General features: G+C 57.6%; 2 protein-coding genes across 5 annotated transcripts; one reads left to right on the forward strand and one right to left on the reverse strand.

The window, feature by feature from the left end:
• Nucleotides 1-17: 17 nt before the first annotated feature.
• On the reverse strand, nucleotides 18-13812 carry MBOAT7 (membrane bound acylglycerophosphatidylinositol O-acyltransferase MBOAT7). 3 transcript variants are annotated; one of them, XM_081512348.1, is made up of 8 exons: nucleotides 13645-13812; nucleotides 12800-12878; nucleotides 12573-12702; nucleotides 11924-12050; nucleotides 9714-9873; nucleotides 7609-7969; nucleotides 5403-5579; nucleotides 18-1050 (listed from the first exon to the last, which is right to left on the reverse strand). In XM_081512348.1, the coding sequence occupies exons 2-8, from the start codon at nucleotides 12873-12875 to the stop codon at nucleotides 663-665; spliced, it is 1419 nt and encodes a 472-aa protein (XP_081368474.1). In that variant the 5' UTR covers nucleotides 12876-12878; nucleotides 13645-13812; the 3' UTR covers nucleotides 18-662. The 3 variants fall into 3 exon arrangements, with proteins under 3 accessions (XP_081368474.1, XP_081368472.1, XP_081368473.1); XM_081512346.1 differs by having other exon boundaries at nucleotides 13557-13812; XM_081512347.1 differs by having other exon boundaries at nucleotides 12991-13812.
• Nucleotides 13813-14242: 430 nt separating this feature from the next.
• TSEN34 (tRNA splicing endonuclease subunit 34) lies at nucleotides 14243-18230 on the forward strand. Of its 2 annotated transcripts, none has more exons than XM_081512349.1 (5): nucleotides 14243-14307; nucleotides 15523-15769; nucleotides 16012-16261; nucleotides 16412-16666; nucleotides 17741-18230. In XM_081512349.1, exons 2-5 carry the CDS (start codon nucleotides 15527-15529, stop codon nucleotides 17926-17928), a joined length of 936 nt encoding a protein of 311 aa, XP_081368475.1. In that variant the 5' UTR covers nucleotides 14243-14307; nucleotides 15523-15526; the 3' UTR covers nucleotides 17929-18230. The 2 variants fall into 2 exon arrangements, with proteins under 2 accessions (XP_081368475.1, XP_081368476.1); XM_081512350.1 differs by lacking the exon at nucleotides 14243-14307 and adding an exon at nucleotides 14441-14518.
• The last annotated feature ends 789 nt before the right edge of the window (nucleotides 18231-19019 follow it).

Raw genomic sequence — 19019 nt, forward strand, 5'->3', positions numbered from 1 at the left:
ACAGACATCCCACAGAGTCTCCGTGTGACACTTTATTGGGATAGATTTACACATTCTGAGCCTGCCTTAGGCCCGGGGATGACAAGAGGCTGACAGGAGCGCGGGCAGCCTTGGCTGGCTCATGGAACCCACGAAGGCCAGGACGTCGGTTCCGCCGCTTCTCCCTTCCAAGAGGGTCACACTCCGAGCGGGTCTACCGAGAGGACATGGAGCGAGAGTGGCCAGAAAGCGCCTACCTCCCCCCACCCAATTCCCGGGACCACCCTGAGGCTCTGACCCCCGCACCGTGGAGCCAAAGCAAGGCCATCTGCCCAAGAAGCCCTGTGGCCCATTGGCCCCGGTGAGGCGGGAGACACGGCTCTCTGAACACCAGGGCCCAGGCAGGGACAACAGAGACGCTCTCGGGGCATTTATCTTGATTTTTACAGGAGCGAAAACTGATCATGGGGCGGGGTGGGGTGGGGGAGGTGAGGCTAGGGAAGCAGGCGCGCCCCCTCTTTGCTCTGTCAGGCAGGGCGCTGAGCAGGGGAAGCGGGAATCCTCTCCAGGCCCCGGGCCAAATTCCGGTGTCTTCCTGGGAAGGGCGGCGGCAGCCTGGTTCACGGGATTCCCAGGCCAAAGCGAGGTGGCCGGACGACCGGCAGAGGGAGTGTGGTGAGGGCTCACTCCTCCCGGAGCTTTCCCGAGGCCGGGCTGGGGGCCGGGGCCCCTGACTTCTGCTGGTCCGGGCCACCCCTGCCAAGGGCCAGCCCCAGCACCAGGGCCGCCAGCGCCAGGACGTGGATGCAGAAGTAGACCGAGGCCCAGTAGCGGAGGGTGTCCCCCAACGAGAGCAGCACGAAGCCCATGCACATGTAGTCGTAGGCCCGCATCTTCAGGAACCAGTGCACCCAGTCCCAGGTCTTCTGGTCCCCGGGACCCAGCCGCCAGCGAAGGGCCGACTCCAGCTGGCGCTCAGCTGCCAGGCACAGCGGGATGGTGAGGAAGCTCAGGTAGTAACCAGGGTGCAGGCCGTGCCAGTAGGCGCTCAGGAGCATGGTCCACGCGCTCCTGTGGGGGCCGGCAGTCAGGGCCTGGGGTGCAGACCCCAGCCTCTTCCCTCACCCTCCACCCCTCCTCCTCAGACCTGGGGGTCCAGGCCCCCAGCCCCTCCTGCCTCAGACTCAAGACTTCCAGATCCTCAGCCCTTTGTCCCTGAAACCCAGGGGTGCAGACCCTCAGCCTCTCCTCCCTCAGACCCAGGGGTCCAGGCCCACAGACCCTCCTCCCTTAGACCCAGGAGTCTCTACTGGCTTCTCAGCAACCCCCTCCCAACACTTTTCCCTCAGGACCTAGGAATCAAGTCCTCGCCACTTCCTCTCTAAGGATTTGAGGATCTAGGAGTATAATTCCTGATCCACGAAAACTCAGACATCTCCAGCCACGGTCCCTTCTCATTGATTCCAAAAACGCTAGCCCTTGAAGACCCACAGATTCAGGCTCCGACCCCCACTCCCACGGGGTGCCCACAAATCACAGCAGGCTCTGCCAAGGACTGTGGTCTGAGTTCCTGCCCACGGGCACCAAGGTTTGCCTCTGGCACATCAGGGTGCTTAAACTACAAACATGACCTTGATGCTGGGAAAGACTGAAGGCAGAAGGAGAAGGGGGTGGCAGAGGGCGAGATGGTTGCATGACATCACTGACTCGATGGGCATGGGTTTGAGCAAGCTCTGGGAGATAGTGAAGGACAGAGAAGCCTGGCGTGCCGCAGTCCATGGGGTGACAAAGAATCGGACACGACTTAGCGACTGAACAACAACAAAAAAACCAGTGATGGGAATGACACTGACCGCTGTGTGGGGGCAGGTGGGGGAGGGCGCAATGTCCACAAAAAGGCTAAATTCTCCCTGTTGTTAACAGGGGAGATATTTTCCTCCTTCTCTTTCCTTAGGCTATTTCCTTGAAAAAAAAAATGTAGTGTTTGAGCATCTTTCCTTTGTCCTTTGGATGCAGATATCAATCTCTAAAAAGGTGAAATAGGACTCTAGGAATTGTTACTGTGCAGGAATGTTTTCCTTGAGGGTCTGGGAGCCATCGCCTGGAATCAGAGATGTGGTGGGAGATGGAGCCTGTCTCCCTGCAGCTGTGGGGCTTTATCCCACCAGTGACAGAGATAGGAGATTTGTTGATAAGGACCCTTAACTAGCACAGGTGGCAAACAAATTGCCAGGTGAACTTCAGATGAACCTGAAAGCAAGTACAGTGCTGTGTGTCTCTTGAGAACATGCTATGTAAAGGGCTGTAAGTGGCAGTAGATAGTAAAAAAAAAAAAAGAGAGAGGTTTCTAGACAACTAATAAGGACCACGGGCTTCCCTGGTAGCTCAGATGCTAAAGAATCTGCCTGCAGTGTGGGAGACCCGGGTTTGATCCCTGGGTCAGGAAGATGCCCTGGAGAAGGGAATGGCTACCCACTCCAGTATTCTTGAGGCTTCCCTGGTGGCTCAGTTGGTAAAAAAAAAATGCAAGAGACCTGGGTTCAATTCCTGGGTAGGGAAGATCCCCCTGGAGAAGGGAATTGGCAACCCACTCCAATATTCTTTCCTAGAGAATTCCACGGCCAGACCATGGGGTTGCAAAGAGTCAGACACGACTGAGCGACGAACACTTTCCCTTTCAATAAGGACCCACTGTGTAGCACAGGGAACTCTACTCAATACTCTAATGACCTGTACGTGAAAAGAAACCTAAAAGCATGGATACATGTATGTAGCTGACTCACCCTGCTGTGCACCGGAAGCGGACACAACTCGACTCCAACCTACACAATAAAATGGGTGGACTTTTTTTTTAAAGGGGGTGAGATTTCTTTCCATCTTGATACTTCTCAGCAGGAGGTTACTTGTGTTGCGCCTTGAAAGCTCATTCGGGACCAAAACTGTTTCCTTTCTCTTCTACCTCTGGCGGAGAGACGATGCTCTGGGCCGCCAGGAACTCACAGGAGGACGCACCTGAGTGTGAGCCCAGCCGCTCCAGCTCCGCGCGTGCGCAGCGGAGCTCTTGGCCCCTCCCTCAGCTACTCGTCTCTCCCGGTTTCGCGGGCCCCGCCCTCCCTCATGTAGTGAACACGCTCCCGAGAATCTTCTAGCCTCCCGACTCCATCCAGTTTTGAACCCACTCCAATCCGGCTTTCACTTCACCTTGCAAGGATGCGGGGGACTTCCTCCCACCATGCCCCGCCCCCAGGGTCACACTTGCCCTCGCCCCCCTGGAGCTCCTGGCAGGGGCAGACACACTCTCCCTCCTGCCCCTCCTCCCTGACACCGTCGCTCGGCTGGGCGTCCTTCCAGGAAGGAACGAACGCTTAGCTGATTGTCCTCTTATCTCACTGGCGGCGTCTGCGCTGGCCCCTCCTCCTGGTCCCCTATCTACACGAGGGTTCCTCAATGTTGGCACTACAGACATTTGGGGCTGGGTCATTCTTCAGGATGGGTGGGGGTGGGGTTGTCCTGTGCAGTGTTTAGGCCTCGGCCTGCTCGACTCCATTATGATAAAGCGTCTCCAGACAGGCCAAATGCCCCCTGGGGGCGCAGCACAACTGCCCACCCTGCCACCCCTCCATTGAGAGTGTCCTGGGCCTTCCCTGGTGATTCAGATGGTAAAGAATTCATCTGCAATGCAGGAGACCTGGGTTCAACTCCTGGGTCGGGAAGATGTCCTGGAGAAGGGAATGGCAACCCACTCCAGTATTCTTGCCTGGAGAATCCCATGGACAGAGGAGCGTGGCGGGCTGCAGTCCACAGGGTTGCAAACAGTCAGACACGACTGAGCAGCTGATACATTGAAAATCCCTGGTCTAAATGTAGGTCTACTCTGTGCTTTAACCCGAGACTCAGCCCCAGAGCTTTAAGCACCATCCACAGCTGCCGATGCTCACCGGTCCACTTCTTACACCAACCTTTCCCTAACACACCAGAATCACATAACCCAGTGTCTATCCAATAACCCCGGCTGGAAATCTAACCATCACCTCAAAGTCAGTGAGACTAAACCCAAGTCTGCTTCCTCGGCCAGCCTGCTTCTGAAACTTTCTCTGTGTAGACTTCTTCTCCTTCATCACCCACCTACCACCTGGGCACCGCACTGCCTTTCCTCTACGTGCACATGGGGGCCGAGCCCTGACCTCACCTCTCAAGTGCGCCCACTTCTAGGCCACTGGTCCCTACTCTCGGACACCATCAGGGCCCACCGGGCCAGTCCCTGCCTCATCTCCTGCTCCCCTCCCTCACCTTTATTCCAAGCCCCATACAAGGTCCGAGCGGATCTTTAAATCCAAATTAGATAGCACATCCAGGTAGGTCTAGCTCCAGAGGCGCCATGATTAACTGCCTCATTATGAGGACGGGTTATGGTGTACCTTGACCTCACCTGGCGGTAAGGGGAAGACGGAGGGATACTCGGCAGGTGGCCTAACCTCTCTGAGCCTAGATCTCCTCATCTTGAAGATTTCCTACTTCCTAGACTTGTCAACATCTCAATTTGTCCGTTTATCTTATCTTTACAGAAAGTCTCCACTCAGGAATTACCAGGTGAGTGAAGGATAATAAAAGCGGATCAGGCCTCACATTAAGTGCATCTAACACTTTATCTCACTTACTCCTCACGTCAAGCTATGACACAGGTTTGTAGCATTACCCCCATTTAAGAGTTGGGGACACTGGGTCTTGAGGATGGACAAGTTAGGAGTTTGGGGTTAACATATACATACTATATAAAATAGATAACCAACTAGGACTTAATGTATCAGTTACTATATAGGGAATTCTACTCAATATAACTTATAAGGGAAAATAATCTGAAAAAAAAATGGATAGGGAACTTCCTGGCGGTCCAGTGGTTAGGACTCTGCTCTTTCACTGCTAGGGTGGGTTCCGATCCTGGCTGGGGAACTAAGACCCTGTAGGTTGCAAGGCACAGCGGGGGGAAAAGGGGAAAAAAAATAATATATATATATACATACATATATATATCAATTAAAAAAAAAAACAACTAGAAAAAGAAAAGCATGTAGGGGAATTTTTTGAGAGAAAAAAAAAAGTTGAGCGAACAGAGATCAACTAACTGCTGAACATTTCTTAGTTATTCGCAGGGTCACGGTTCCGGAAGGTCTCGCCATCGAGTCCACAGGACTCAGTACACTGCGCCTGCGCCACGCGGCCGACTTGCCAGAAGCAGAAACGGAGCTCCAGAGAAAGAGGAGCGAGCTTACCCAGGTAACGCAACCCGAGCCGCAGCCAGAGGCTCAGGAAACTGCGGCTCCCGTGACCCTCAGGGGCGGAGGCCCGCCTGGGGGAGCCGCAGGGCGCCCCTGGGCAGCTGGCAGAGGCAGCGGCGAGCCGTGCCCGGCGCCAGGTAGGCTCACCTGAGGATGTAGGAGCGCGCGGGGGCGCTCTTGTAGATGTACTGCGCCAGCCACCACTGCACCGTCATGTTCCAGTATCGCATGCCCTCCCGCACTCGCACGCAGAAGTCGGTGCCGTAGCAGTCGATGTTGCGGATGGTCTCATAGTCGTACTCCAGGGAAGCCGCCATCTCCGGACTGGGGGGGGGTGGGGGGGTGGAGGACGAGGATGGGGGACAGACATGCAGCTCAGCCAGGCCCCCTCCCGACGCTGGCTCCTGTCCCAGCCCCGGACGCTAAGGAGGGGATTCTGGCCCGGCAGCAGCTGCCTGGCTGTCGTGTTTGCTAGGGCAACAGGAGAGGGGAGCCCAGAGGGTGCATTTTGGGGGGGGGTGGCGGGCGTGCACAGTTCCACAGCAATAGGATTCTCCTTCTCTTGGGAAGGGGGCCTGCAACAGCCAGGAAAAATCTGCAAGGGTTACGGTTGCTAAGCTGTGAGTCCTTAGCGACCTGACCTGCCAATGGTCTCAGATGCTAGGGTAAGGTCGTTCCTTAGTAACCAAGCTCAGCATATCCAGAGAAGCCTCCAAGCAGTCCTTTCTAAATTCCTCGGACCCTTCCGTGGTTGGGGAAACAGCATCCCTAACAGCGACGTGGTCTGTGGTTGCTAGGGAGATGTTCTAGGCCCGCCTGTCACCTAGATGGTCTCTGTTGCTAGGGAAAGGGCATTTCTTAGCCACAAGCCTAGGATGTTTAAAAAAAGCGTCCCGAAAAGGCGTTTGCTGGCTATCAGTCTGTATGACTGTTCTAGAAGGATCAGCTCCAGCAATACAGCGGTTCCTGGGTCACCGGTGCCAACGCTCCCAGCCGAGGGGGATTATCACTGACCTGCCTGAACCACTGGCTGCTTCTGATAACGGAAGCAGGACTTCCATTAAGAGCAGGGCCCAGAAGGTTTAGAAAAGCTTTCAGCTCCTGCTTGACATCTTCTGGGGGATACCCTCTAGCAACTGGAGATCTGCCTTTGCTTACTCTGGCAGAAGGAAGAAATGTTTTGTGGGGGCACCACTTGCCCCACAACAGAATGGCTGTTGTGACAATGAGGGGATGGCCCAACCCTAGTAAGGAGTCGTTCAAAATTTACACCAAGGGGCTCTTTTCCAGCCCCAGCCTGAAGGCCAGAGGACGGCTGCAGGGAACCGAGGGAGGGCCCATTCCTGACTGTCAGGGTGCCACTTCCCCAGCAACACAGGAGCAACACATCGTTAGCAACAAGGGAGTCCCTAGTTACTAGCAGTGTGATCTGCCTCGTGATGAAGGGACTAGGGGACTGGCTTTGCCAGCAACAAGCTTAATCCATAGCTACTGGGGCTTCTGGCGGTTACTAAGAATGGTGTCCCCTCGGCCAGACGACAGCATGGTCGAGAATGCCATTTCTGGGACTCTCCGGGTGGGTAAGGATCTGCCTGTCAGTGCAGGGGGCTGACACGGGTTCCATCGCTGGTCTGGGAAGACCCCACACGCCCTGGAGCAGCTGAGGCTGCGGGCAACAACTACTGAGCCTGCGCTCCGCAACGAGAGAAGCCACCGGAAGGAGAAGCTTGCGCCCCCAGATGAAGAGTAGCTCCCCGCTCGCCCAACCAGAGAAAGCCTGTGCCCAGCAGCCAAAACTAGATAAATAAATAAAGAGAATGCCATTGAAAACAGAGGCTGTTATGTGATGATGTCTCACGGGGAGGGCCTGCTTGCTCCCAGCAAAGAAGGGGGCAGTGTTGGGGACGCCGTTTCCATAGCAACAAAGGCAGGAAGGGGCAGTTCTGTTGCTAGGGAATGGTTTCCCTAGCAACAAGGGGCTGCTCCTCACTGCCCAGCGATGGCATCCTGAGCAACCAGGAACAACCGGGTTCCCGGGTGACACTTCCATGGCAACAGAGGGGCAGCACGGTGGTTGCTAGAATACACCTGCCTTTTCCTAGCAACAGAGAGCAATTCCCTCCCCCAGGGCGACAACCACACAACAGGGGGCCATAGGTAGGTTTCAGGAGTTTTCCTAGGACAGGGGAGGGCGGGCTGTGGCGGCCAAGACTGACACTCTGCTGACAATCGGTGGGAGACCAGCCCCCCCCTTCCCCGCGCTGCTCCCCACTCTCCTCCCTGCTAGGGTCAGGGCCAGCCCGCGGTGATGGGGCCGGCCGGGTCTTGGGACACCTCCCTCCCGCCGCCTGACCTGCTGGGGGGTGGGCATTGGAGGGTGGGGCCGCCCCCGGCCCGGGCTTTGGCGGCCACGGGGTAGGCCCCGAAGCCGGCGGCAATGCAGCCGCACTCGGCGGCAATCCAGGCCACGTAGAAGCGCATGCGGAAGGCGAAGAAGACGGGGATCATGTAGAAGAGGCGGGCGGGCAGCGGGCGGGCGTAGAAGGCGTCCTCGCGCACGGCCTCCAGCGGGAAGAGGTGCGACGAGAGCAGGAAGAGCAGGCCGAAGAGCGGGGCCGGCCAGGCGCGGCGCAGCAGGGGCCGCAGGCTGGGCACGGCGCCCGGGAAGGGCTGCTCCAGCCAGTCCAGGTAGGTGCGGTAGCGGAAGAACGGGCCTGTGGCGGGAGGGCGGGCGGCGGTCAGACGCTGGTGCGCGCAGGGGCGGCGGGCACAGCGCCAGTCTTGGGGCAGGGGAGATGGACCAGGGACGGGGATCCCGGGGGACCGGGGAGAGAGGAGCGAGGAGAACGAAGAGCAAGGGAAAGCGGACAAAGGGGGAGACAGGGGACTCGGCGGGAAAGAGGAACAGACACTTAGGGAGCGTCTCGGACAGAGGAGTCTGAGAACGAGGGGCTCCTGGCACAGTGATGGAGACAGACAGACTGCACTTGGAGGGAGGGGGGCAGGGGGGCCCGGGGGCCAAGGAGGAACGGGAAGCGCCCCAGCGCATCCCTTGAGGAAGACAGGGGCCTGAGAAGAAATCAGAGGGTGGCAGGGGCAAGGCCCCGGGGGGATCTGACCAGGGCTTTGGGTTTGTCTTTTTATATATATATATCTTTTGGATAACTTGTGGTTTATCCACACAATGGAATACTATACAGCCATGAAAACAAACCAGGTACAAGTCCGGGCAGCAAAAGTCTCGCATACCATCGAGCAAATAAGCCAGTACAAAAGAATATATACTGTATTTGATTCTATTCATATAATGTCCCAGAACAGACAACACTAACCTATGCTCTTTGAAGTCCAGAGAGTGGTTACCCTTGGGAGGCAGCAACTAGAAGGAAGTAGGAGGGACCTGCGGTGTGTTGGGAAGATTATTTGATGGGGTGCTGACTGTCTGCATGTTTTCCATTTGTGTAAAATCATCAACTTGTTTGTATATGTTGTGTATGCATGCGTGCGTGCACGCTCAGTCACGTCTAACTCTGCGAACCCATGGACTGTGTAGCCCGCCAGGCTCCTCTGTCCGTGGCATTTCCCAGGCAAGAATCCTGGAGTGGGTAGCCATTTCCTTCTCCAAGAACTCAGGGTTTTTTTTCTCAGTGCGAGGGTAACCACTGTAGGCCGCCCCAACAGGGAAGGGCTAGATTGTGATTTTGCTTTTTCAGGAGAGCCCTCAGCCACCGCGCAGGGAGGGGCTGCAGAGGGACAGTGATGGAAAGAGGGGACTGCTGCACTTTAGATAAAAGGATGGCTTGGCCTAGGGAGGGAGCAGAGGGCTTTAACAGAAGTGTTGAAAGTCTCACATGTCACCACATGCTGTATGATTCCATTTACAGATGTTCAGGGTAGGCAAACACAGAGAAAGTCAATTAGTGCTTTCAGGGAATGGAGGTGGCTGGAGGTTTGGGAGATGATGGCTAAAGGGTGCAGGGGTTCTTTCTGAGGTGACGAAATTGCACAGTAATGATTTGCACAACTCTGTAGAGAGACTAAAACCCAGCAAACTGGATGTGGTTGTGAGTGGGTGAATATGGTAATCACAGCTCATTACAGTTGTTACAGAAGTCAAAACCTTCTGCGAGGTCAGAGGTAATGAAAAATATGTTCTGAAAGTAAAAATGGGATCATATGCTGTGAATCCTTGTGGCCTGGGTGGCAAGCACATTAGGGTGACGTCGATCTTTCTCCTTAATCTCCTGTGTGGTCCCAGTAAGTTACAAGGAGTCACTGAGGCTGAGAACAACCTGTGTCTACTCTGGAGGGGTCCTGGGGGCAGTGGGAGACGGAGACACAGACTGGGGCTCAGAGGCTCACCCTCAGAGCAGCAGATGCTGGAATGGGGGGGGGGGTAGGAACACAGAACAGACAGCAGACTCCGGGCAGAGGCAGGCCCGGGGCGGGCAGTCTTACCTGTCATGATTCCCACGTAGCAGTAGCTGTAGCTGAGGGTCTCCATCAGAGAGGGCACGTCCGGCAGCAGCCCCAAGGGGGACCCCTTGCTGAAGCCCGAGGCCATTTCCTTCCTCTGGGCCACATGCAGGTCCTGAACCTCACTGGCCAGACTCACCAGCTAAGAGGAAGGGGTGTACAGGAGGACAGCTCAGACGCCGGCCTCCTCACACCCACCTCCCTACGCTGGGCGGCCAAGGGCTGTGCGGTCCTGTGCGGCTGGGTGCCGAGGCGCTGCTCCTCAGGCAGCTCTGAGCATCTAACCACGAGTAAGGGCTCCCTCCTGGACCCCTCTGTCTTTTTCTCTAAGTTCCATCTTCCTGTGTTCCTCTGCAGTTCATGGCTTTATGTACCACGCATGCTGTACCCCGGCGGGACTTCTCCAAGCCCCAAGCCTGTCCATCAAGCTGCCTCTAGGGAATTCCCCTCTGGTCCAGGGGTTAGGACTTGGGGCTTTCACTACTGGGGCCCGGGTTTGATGATGCTTGGCTGGGGAACTAAGACCCCACAAGCCATGTGGCATGGCCAAAATAAATTAATAAAAAAAGAAAAAGCAGCTGCCTCTTGTTAATACATGGATGGATGACTTCCGGACACCTCGAATTTAACGCATTCCAAGTGGAAAAATGTTTAAAACATTCCCTGAAGGGGGTGTTCATCTGGTCTCTCTCCTCATCAAATGCCAGTCCATGGGATTCTCCAGGACAGAATACTGAAGTGGGTAGCCTTTCCCTTCTCTAGGGGATCTTCCCAACCCAGGGATCCAACCCATGTCTCCCTCATTGCAGGTGGATTCTTTACCAGCTGAGCCACCAGGGAAGCCCTATCAAATGCCATGACCATACAATGAGCTGCTTAGAATGGAAACCTTCCTCGTTCCCCAGGTCGAGTCCCTTAAGTCTCTGGGGTCTGTCCCTTTCGCTTGGCCACCACCACTGGGCTGAGTATGTTTAGCCTGGCCCCCCAGACCTGCTCTCTACCCTTCTGCACACAGACCCCAGGCTGGCCCAACACCCAGCGGTCTGTGTCTTCCAGCTTCAGCCAGGGTTCAGCTGGCAGACAGCGGAGGCAGGCAGGAGTGAACCCTGGGTTTGTATTCCCTTGTTTTTAATCCCTTTATTGATAAGACTGCCCAGGGCCTGGCCGTGACCCTTGACCAACCTTCTCGAATCTACCCAAGTCCTTTTCCTTCTGGGCTCCACCACCCACCCCCTCCTCTCGTCCCCTTGGGCCCAGGACCTTCCTCATCCTGCCCTGGCTGAGGTTAACATCAACACAAACGCGCCCCAGGTTCTCCTACGTGCCAGGCTTCCTGGTGGGGCCCTGATTAGCCTGCCTCAAGCCACCAGTTTGTCAGTTGGACTTAGATAAAGGAGTCCCACGTCACCTCACCTTACCCTTCCTGCTGCAGTTCTCAGCGTCTGGAGGAAGTATTTTTAAACCTGTAAACCTGGTCACAGGTTTTCAGAAAAACCTCTTGTAGTGGCTCTTGGGCCCCCAGAGGAAGAAGTCGGAACTCCTCACTGGGGCCAGCCAGGCCCTGCACGGCTTGGCCCACGCTGCGGTCTCCCCTTGATGGACAGTCCATGTGGCTGGCACACGGCTGGCGGCACTCGGCCGGCTCTCTTCCAAGCCCGCTGCTCCTTGCATCCTGAGAGGCTCTGGTTTCCTCCAGCTCCTAACCCACTCCTGCCCACCCTTCAGCTCCTGCCTGGGAACATGGGATGCTGGGCGAGCCCTGCCCACCACTGCCGCCTGACCCTTCTGTTCGCTGAGAGGTGGCACACGGGAGGAACGCGCGACCTTTCATTCTGCAGTAGCGCCTGCAGACCTGTCTTCTCCCATCTTCCCAGGTCATGGGAAGCCAGATGGGGTGTCCTGCTTTTGTGCCCTCAGCTCAGTGCTCTCTGCTCAAAGCTGGGTTTTTTTCCTCCTTTGCAATGTGGCTTGCTACAAAAATGCACTTTAGCCCAGCCACCCACTGACACCCACAGTTATCTAGCTTTGGGAACTCTTTTATCCCGGGGAAGAGCTGAGAGGTGAAGTCCTGCCCTTGGCGGCGTGTGTGGGAGAGACCGACCCACCGCCTCTGCCTCCCCAGGGAGGAGAAGGTAAAGCTGGGCTGGTTCACGGGCACCCAGGGAGGGCTAGGGGTGCGGGGGGAGCCTAACCTTCAGCGTCAGCAGCAGCTGGACGGCGTTGGTGAAGGGCGTGGGAGTGGGCAGGCCCAGCAGGCTGAGCGCGCGGAAGAAAAGCAGGTAGGAGAAGGTCCAGGCGAGGGCCAGGGCGTGGCAGGAGCTGAGACAAGAAAGGACGCCTGTTGCGTTTGGTGCCGGAGGTCTTGCCTCTGTCTCCCTGGATTCCAGCTGCAGATCCCACCCCTCACCGCCCACCTTCAGAGACAGGGGAGGGGTGTGTACAGAATGAACATGTTGGAAAGAGCTGCACAGAAACGCACAGCAACAGAGAACAAGCAGGGGATGGAGAGACAGGCTGCAGGGTGAAGGCCCTTCAAGCCTCCATTTGTTTCTGGGAGGGAGGGAGAGAGAAGAGGGAGAAAGAGAGAGAATACCAGGGCCAGCAGACCAGTAATGCCCTCCTCTCTCCTCAGTCCATGACATGGATGTCAAAGGCCAGGACAAACACACAGGGACGAGACCCAGAAAAAGGCAGGAGAGGAGGAGAAACAGACCAGACACGTGACAGAGAGACTCTCGAGGCAAACGAGAGACATCCAGAGACTGAGGCGGAAACAGAGAAGGACCCCAAGAGGAAACAGGTTGCATCCTCCACCCCCTCCGTCCCCCACCAAATCCTCACCAGGGCTGGGCCTGAATAAGCGCCCAGGTCCCAAGGATGGTGACCAGAGAATGCAAAGTGTGGGGGCCACAGGTGAATAAGGTGATCCCCAGGCCCACGGCTGCCGCCCCCCATCTCTTCAGCCCCGGTCCTGCAGGGAGAAGGCACGGCATCAGCATAGAACTTTCCAGGGGGTCCCCCGTTCTGCCCGCCCCCCCCTTATTTTCCGCTGAGGGAACCTGACTCACCAGCTTTCTTAAAGAGGAAGCCGATGGGGATGGAGATAAGAAGAACCACTAGATATGTCCATTCTTCGGGCGACATGTTCTAGGGGAGGGGCAGACGTTCACAGTGAGAACCCAGGAGCCCCTCATCCTTAGAGGATTTAGGAATCTGCCCCAGACCGAATCCCCAGTTGTCAAAGATCAAGGAGTCCTACCCTCAGCTCCTCTCCTTTGAGAACACGGGAATCCCGACCTCCAGGTCCTTCCTCCTTTGAGAATAGAGGAAGTCACCCCCAGGACCTCTCTTTTGAGAATCCAGGCCCCCAGATCTCTTCTCCTTTGAGAACCCAGGAATCCAAACCTGTCGGCCCCCTCCTCCTTAGAGGGTCAAGCAACACCTAGCCCCTCTCTTCTTATCCCCGAACCCCCCCTCCTCCGAAAACGCCGCTCTCCAAATCCCCCTTCGAGGGGGCCTCAGAGGAGTCCAGGTCTCCAGCCTCCATCTCTCTCAGAATTCGGGTTCCTTCTCCTGTCTGAAGCCGGAGAGCCAGCCCGCTCCCCAGTCCCAGCCCGAGTCCCGGGGCGCGCACGAAGCGCGGCTCATATCCGCTCTGGGCAAAGCCACAGGCGGTTACGCCACCCGGGAGCTCGACCATGCCACCCCGGAGCTCGGCCGCGCTCCCGGCACCGCCCCGGCACCCCATCAGTCCGCCGATCCGCAGCCACCCCACACTGTCCAGACCCCTCCCGGTCTCCTGGGCGCCTCCACACCCCGGCCCACCTGGGCCCGCGTCTCTGCGCCGCCCGCAGGGCAGGAGGCGGCCGAGCAGTCCTGGCCCGCGGGCTACCGTGGGTCCGACCACGCCTACCCCGCCCAGCACGCCCCCGCACCCCCAGCTTCTTTCTGGGGGCCTGCAGAGCTGCGCGGTCCGGGGTCGTGGGCGCAGCGCCCAGCGGTGTCCGGGCCGGATAGGGAAGGACCGCGGACGCAGCGCAGGGAGCACGACCCGGCGGCGGGACCCGGGCTCGGATCTACCAGGCTGCGAGCACGCAAAGGGCGGGGCTTTGGCTCGGGAAGGGGTGGGGCCAGAAGATTCGGGCTCCGAGGGCGCCGCGGGACCCAGGAAAGAGGCGGGGCCTGGAGCTAAGCTTTCAGAAGGAGGCGGGGCCTCCGCTCCAGGTTCCATCGGTCAGAATCCGGGGGCGGTTTGAAGGCGGGGCCACAAGCTTCGGATCTTTTCGGAGGTGGTTCAGTAAGTTCGGTTGTGGGCGGAGCCAAGAGCTTCGGCCGGAAGTGGGAGGGCCACAGGCTCGGCTCCTTTCGGAGGTAGTCGGGTAGAAGCGACCTTGGGTTGCTCATAGGCGGAGTCTCAGGTTTAGAACGGAGGCGGAGCCAAGGGCTTTGGCCAAACGAAAGAGGCGGGGCCCAGAAGCACCCCCCCAAAGGGGGTGGGGCAAATAGCGTCCGGGCTCAAGGGGCGGGGCCAGCGTAGCGCGCGGCCCGTTTCCTAGTCCCGGAACCGAGGAGGGAGGTGCGCTTCGAGGGGCGGGCTCCAGGGGTTTACACTTTAGGGGGGAAGGCAGGGCTACGGCCCTGCGGGGCGGGCCCCACACTTCCCGCTCCGCTGAGGTGGCGGCGTGACGACACCGACGCAGGGGGTCGGCATGGGGGGTGGAGGAAGCCCCGCGTGGCGCGCTACGTAGGGGGTGGCTCCGCCGGGACTGCGAGCTGGTGTTTACGAGGTGAATAGCTGGTTCCGTCAGAGGACGGTGCCACATTCTGAAGGGAGCGCTCACGAGCGGCCTGAGTCCGCCCGAGCGGAGAACGGACCGGGCTTCCGGCTGTGGGGTTCGGTCGTGGGGCGGGAACTCCAACCGGGTGGAGAGCCCGCGGCCGAAGGGGGCGGGGCCTCAGGGTGTGGGCTTGACGTGAGCCGAGGCCGTCCGAACGCCTGACGCCTCGTCTTCGGGGGGGCGGGGCCTCAGGCTGTGGGCTGGACGTGAGCCGAGGCCGTCCGAGCGCCCGACGCCTCGTCTTCGGGAGGGGGCGGGGCCGCGATCGGCTCAGCCGAGGATGTCCGAACGCCTAACCCCGCGTCTTCGGGAGGGGGCGGAGCCGCGATCGGCTGAGCCGAGGACTTCGGAACGTACGAAGCGGCCACGCTCGGGCGGGGGCGGGGTTTCGCATTCGGCGAGCCGGACTCGGAGCGGGGACCTGAGGCCGGACCTCGAGGGCTCAGAAAGGAGAGGGGTCCCCGAGGAACCCGAAGGGGGCGTGGCCTCGGGGGGCTTTGGCCTCCAGAGGTCCCGACACCTGACGGGAACACCGGAGGGCGACGCCGGAACGGACCTTTCGGAGGGGGCGGGGTCCGCCCTACGGCAGGCTTTGCCGCAAGGCGCGGGCGCCAGTGCGGCCAGTCTCGCCCCGGGCCAGAATGCTGACCGCAGGGTCCGAAGCGCCCCGGCGGGGCCCCGGCACTCCTGTCGGGGCGGGGCCTCGTCTGGGTCAGCCCCGGGGCCTGGCGGGATCGCCCGGGGGCGGAGCCCGGCGCCCAGGGGGCGGGGCTGGCGCTCCCGCTCTGCAGGTGGCGAACGCGGCTCGGAGCGAGGCTCCGCCCCACGAGCCCCAGGAGCTGGGCCTCGCCGAGACCCCCCGCGAGGCGGTGGGCGCCCTCCCAGCGGCGCGAATCCCGCGGCGAGAGGCGTGCTGCCCGGTGGGTGACTGCTGTGCCCCTGACCTCCCGCAGGAGGATGCTGGTGGTAGAGGTGGCGAACGGCCGCTCCCTGGTGTGGGGGGCCGAGGCGGTGCAGGCGCTACGGGAGCGCCTGGGCGTGGGGGGCCGCACGGTGGGCGCCCTGCCCCGCGGTCCCCGCCAGAACTCGCGCCTGGGCCTCCCACTGCTGCTGATGCCTGAGGAGGCGCGACTGCTGGCCGAGATCGGCGCAGTAACCCTGGTCAGCGCCCCGCGCCCGGACCCCCGCCAACACAGCCTGGTAAGGAGGGGGGGCAGGCTAGGGGCGCCCCTCCCGGGGACCTGCGGGAGGAGAGGCTGGGGACGACTGGTCCTTGAGGTGGGAGGGGTCTGAGAGTCCTGGATTCTGGAATTCTGTGAGAGTAGGATAGTTGGATCGCCGGGTTCACTCCCCGAGGTTTGGAAGGGCCAGAGTCAGGATTCCTAGTCTCCTAAGGCAGGGCATGCCTGAATCCTGATACTATAGCAAAGTTTACTTCTCAGGCACTGGCATCCTTCAAGCGCCAGCAAGAGCAGGGCTTCCAGGAGCAAAGCGCTCTGGCAGCTGAGGCCCGAGAGACCCGTCGTCAGGAGCTCCTAGAGAAGATTACAGAGGGCCAGGCTGCGAAGAAGCTGAAGCTGGAACAGGAATCAGGGACCAGTGGGAGCCAGGAGGCCGGTGGGAAGCAAGCTGCCGAAGAGAACGAGGCCAGTGCTGGCCAGGCTGCTGGAGAGCATGAGGAAGCACGTGAAGGTGAGGGTTGGAGTCCACCGACTAGGGGAAGGAGGGAAGAAATCCTTGGGGAATTTTTGGCTGGGATTCTAGGGCTGATCCTCCCTGGGGGCTGGGAAAAAAAACCTTGCCCCTTGGATTCATCAAACTCGCTTGGATTCATCCCACCAGGCTCCTCTCCCCAGCCAGGGCCTTCAAATGGAGTGGCCCCCTTACCGAGGTCTGCTCTGCTCATCCAGCTGGCCACTGCTCGGCCGCGGCCCATCAAGGCTAGGCCCCTGGACTGGCGTGTCCAGTCCAAAGACTGGCCCCATGCCGGCCGCCCTGCCCACGAGCTTCGCTACAGCATCTACAGAGACCTGTGGGAGCGAGGCTTCTTCCTCAGTGCCGCCGGCAAATTCGGGGGTGACTTCCTGGTCTATCCCGGTGAGTTTGTGTTGGGACCTCTGGTGACATTTTTCTTCACAATCCCACCATGTTCTGCATTTCCCCCCTTTTTTGGTCTCCTTTTCTCAGCCTCTGAAACCATGGAAAAACAGGAAACACTTGGGAACCCAAGCTCTTTTGGAGAGCAGTTTAGTAAATGAACAAAGAGGGGGAAAAAGAACTCTCACAGAAAACATAGAATAAAAAGTAAATCATATTTTATAGTGTTATGTACGTTACTATGTTTAATAATACGTACACATTGGAGATTCTTTACCGCTGAGCCACTTGGGAAGCCCTTCCATATCTTGGCTATTGTAAATAATGCTGCAATGTACATAGGGGTGCGTTTATCTTCTTGAATTAGTGTTTTCATTTTTTTTCAGATAAATACCCAGGAGTAGAATTGCTGGAAGCCTTGCTCTTTTAGATTTACGTTACCTGTGACTTTTCTGTATAGTGCCCTGCTCAGGGTCCCACTCGACTTGGTCAGGGTCATCCAACCTGGGGGCAAAGTGTAGTCCCCCCCCCCACTCTCCTGCTGGTCAGATGAGGCCCACTGACAGGTTTTTCTTTTTCTTTTTTGAATAAAGTTTTATTGGAACACAGCTCTATTTGTTTACATATAGTCAGTGGATGCTCTGGTGCTAGATTGGCAGGGTTGAGTATTTGCAGCATGGCCCACAAAATTGAAGATATTTACTATCTGGCCCTTTTCAGAAAAATTTAGTTGACTCCTTTATTCTATTTTATTATGCCCTCCTATTGTAAATCGTTCTCTTCTTTTAGTCTGAGTCACTTCTCATTGGATATTTATGATGCGATATACATGATACCCTTTTGAGTTCCTCATGGCTTTGACTGACAGTGATATATTCAGTTACTTGTTGTTTTTAAATAAGATATACATAACGTGTCAACTTGCTCCACCCCCCAGGCCCAAGGGTGTCTTTTACAATAAGGTAGTGAGGCAGTGATGGCTGGATGCGTTGCGATCCCCCCCGTGTTGGAGGTCCCAGTGTCTTCCAGCTCTTCACCAGTGGAAACTGCTACCTGCTTCTCTCCTTCACCCAGGCGACCCGCTCCGTTTCCACGCTCACTACATCGCCCAGTGCTGGGCTCCCGGGGATCCCATCCCACTCCAGGACCTGGTTTCGGCTGGCCGCCTGGGCACCAGTGTCAGAAAGACGCTGCTGCTTTGCTCCCCACAGCCCGATGGTAAGGTGGTCTACACGTCCCTGCAGTGGGCCAGCCTGCAGTGAGCTCCAGGGACCTGTAGGCACGCGGCCATGTCCGGGGCAAGACCCTTTCTAGATGGTTCCAAGCTCATCTCTGCGTGGGAGGCCCCATCCCACCTCCTGCCTCTCTTGGCAGTTAGTGTTCGATTCCAGATTTATAAACACTACATCCTCCTTATATCCCTCCCCGATCCAAAGCACTTAGTGGCTGTGTTGTTTTTATAGTTACCAGTTTCCAACCATGAGCTTCCTGAGTGTGAAAGCTGATTCATCTGTTTTCTACAGGGCTTAGATCCCAAGAGGTCTCAATAAACTTGTTGAATCAGTGTGGAGTTTGGATTTGAATCCTTAAGACAATCCTGGAAGGTGTGGGCATTTGCTGCAGCTGTTTGGGCAGATGAGGAAAAGCCTGGGGGAGGGGAAATGACTGGCCAGAGGTCCCACCTCTAGTAAGGAGCAGGTGTGTTAGTCGCTGAGTCGTGTCCAACTCCTTGTGACCCCATGGGCTCCCCTGGTGGACCAAATGGTAAAGAGTACGCCTCCAGTGTGGGAGACCTGGGTTCAATCCCTGGGTTGGGAAGATCCCCTGGAGGAGGGCGTGGCAACCCACTCCGGTATTCCTGCCTGGAGAATCTCCATGGACAGAAGAGCCTGACGGGCTATATATAGCCCATGGGGTTGCACAGAGTTGGACACGACTGAGCAACTAAACGCAGGCTCCTCTGTCCATGGGATTCTCCAGGCAAGAATACTGGAGTAGGCAGCCATTTTCTTCTGCAGGGGATTTTCTGGACCCAGGAATCAAATCCAGGTGTCCTGCATTGCAGGCAGATTCTTTACCATCTGAGCTGGGGTTTATAACCTGGTCTTTCCGACTCTGAAGTCTGAGCTCTTCCACTGCACTACACTTACTTTGGAAAAACTTTCTTTAAGACATTTCAGATGCATACAAAGGCATAAATAAAACATAACTTGTGAAAAGAAGGAGGCAACTGTTGCAGTTTTAAGGAGTAGGGAGGGGAATATCGGGGGTGGTCTCGCTCTTGGATTGGGTGCTGTTTATTCAGGTGTTGGGAGAGTTACTTTTTATATCATACATTTATATTCTAGATCCT

This window comes from Giraffa tippelskirchi, chromosome 7, assembly GCF_054371585.1.
Source record: "Giraffa tippelskirchi isolate mGirTip1 chromosome 7, T2T-mGirTip1v1.2.pri, whole genome shotgun sequence".
Taxonomy (NCBI): domain Eukaryota; kingdom Metazoa; phylum Chordata; class Mammalia; order Artiodactyla; family Giraffidae; genus Giraffa; species Giraffa tippelskirchi.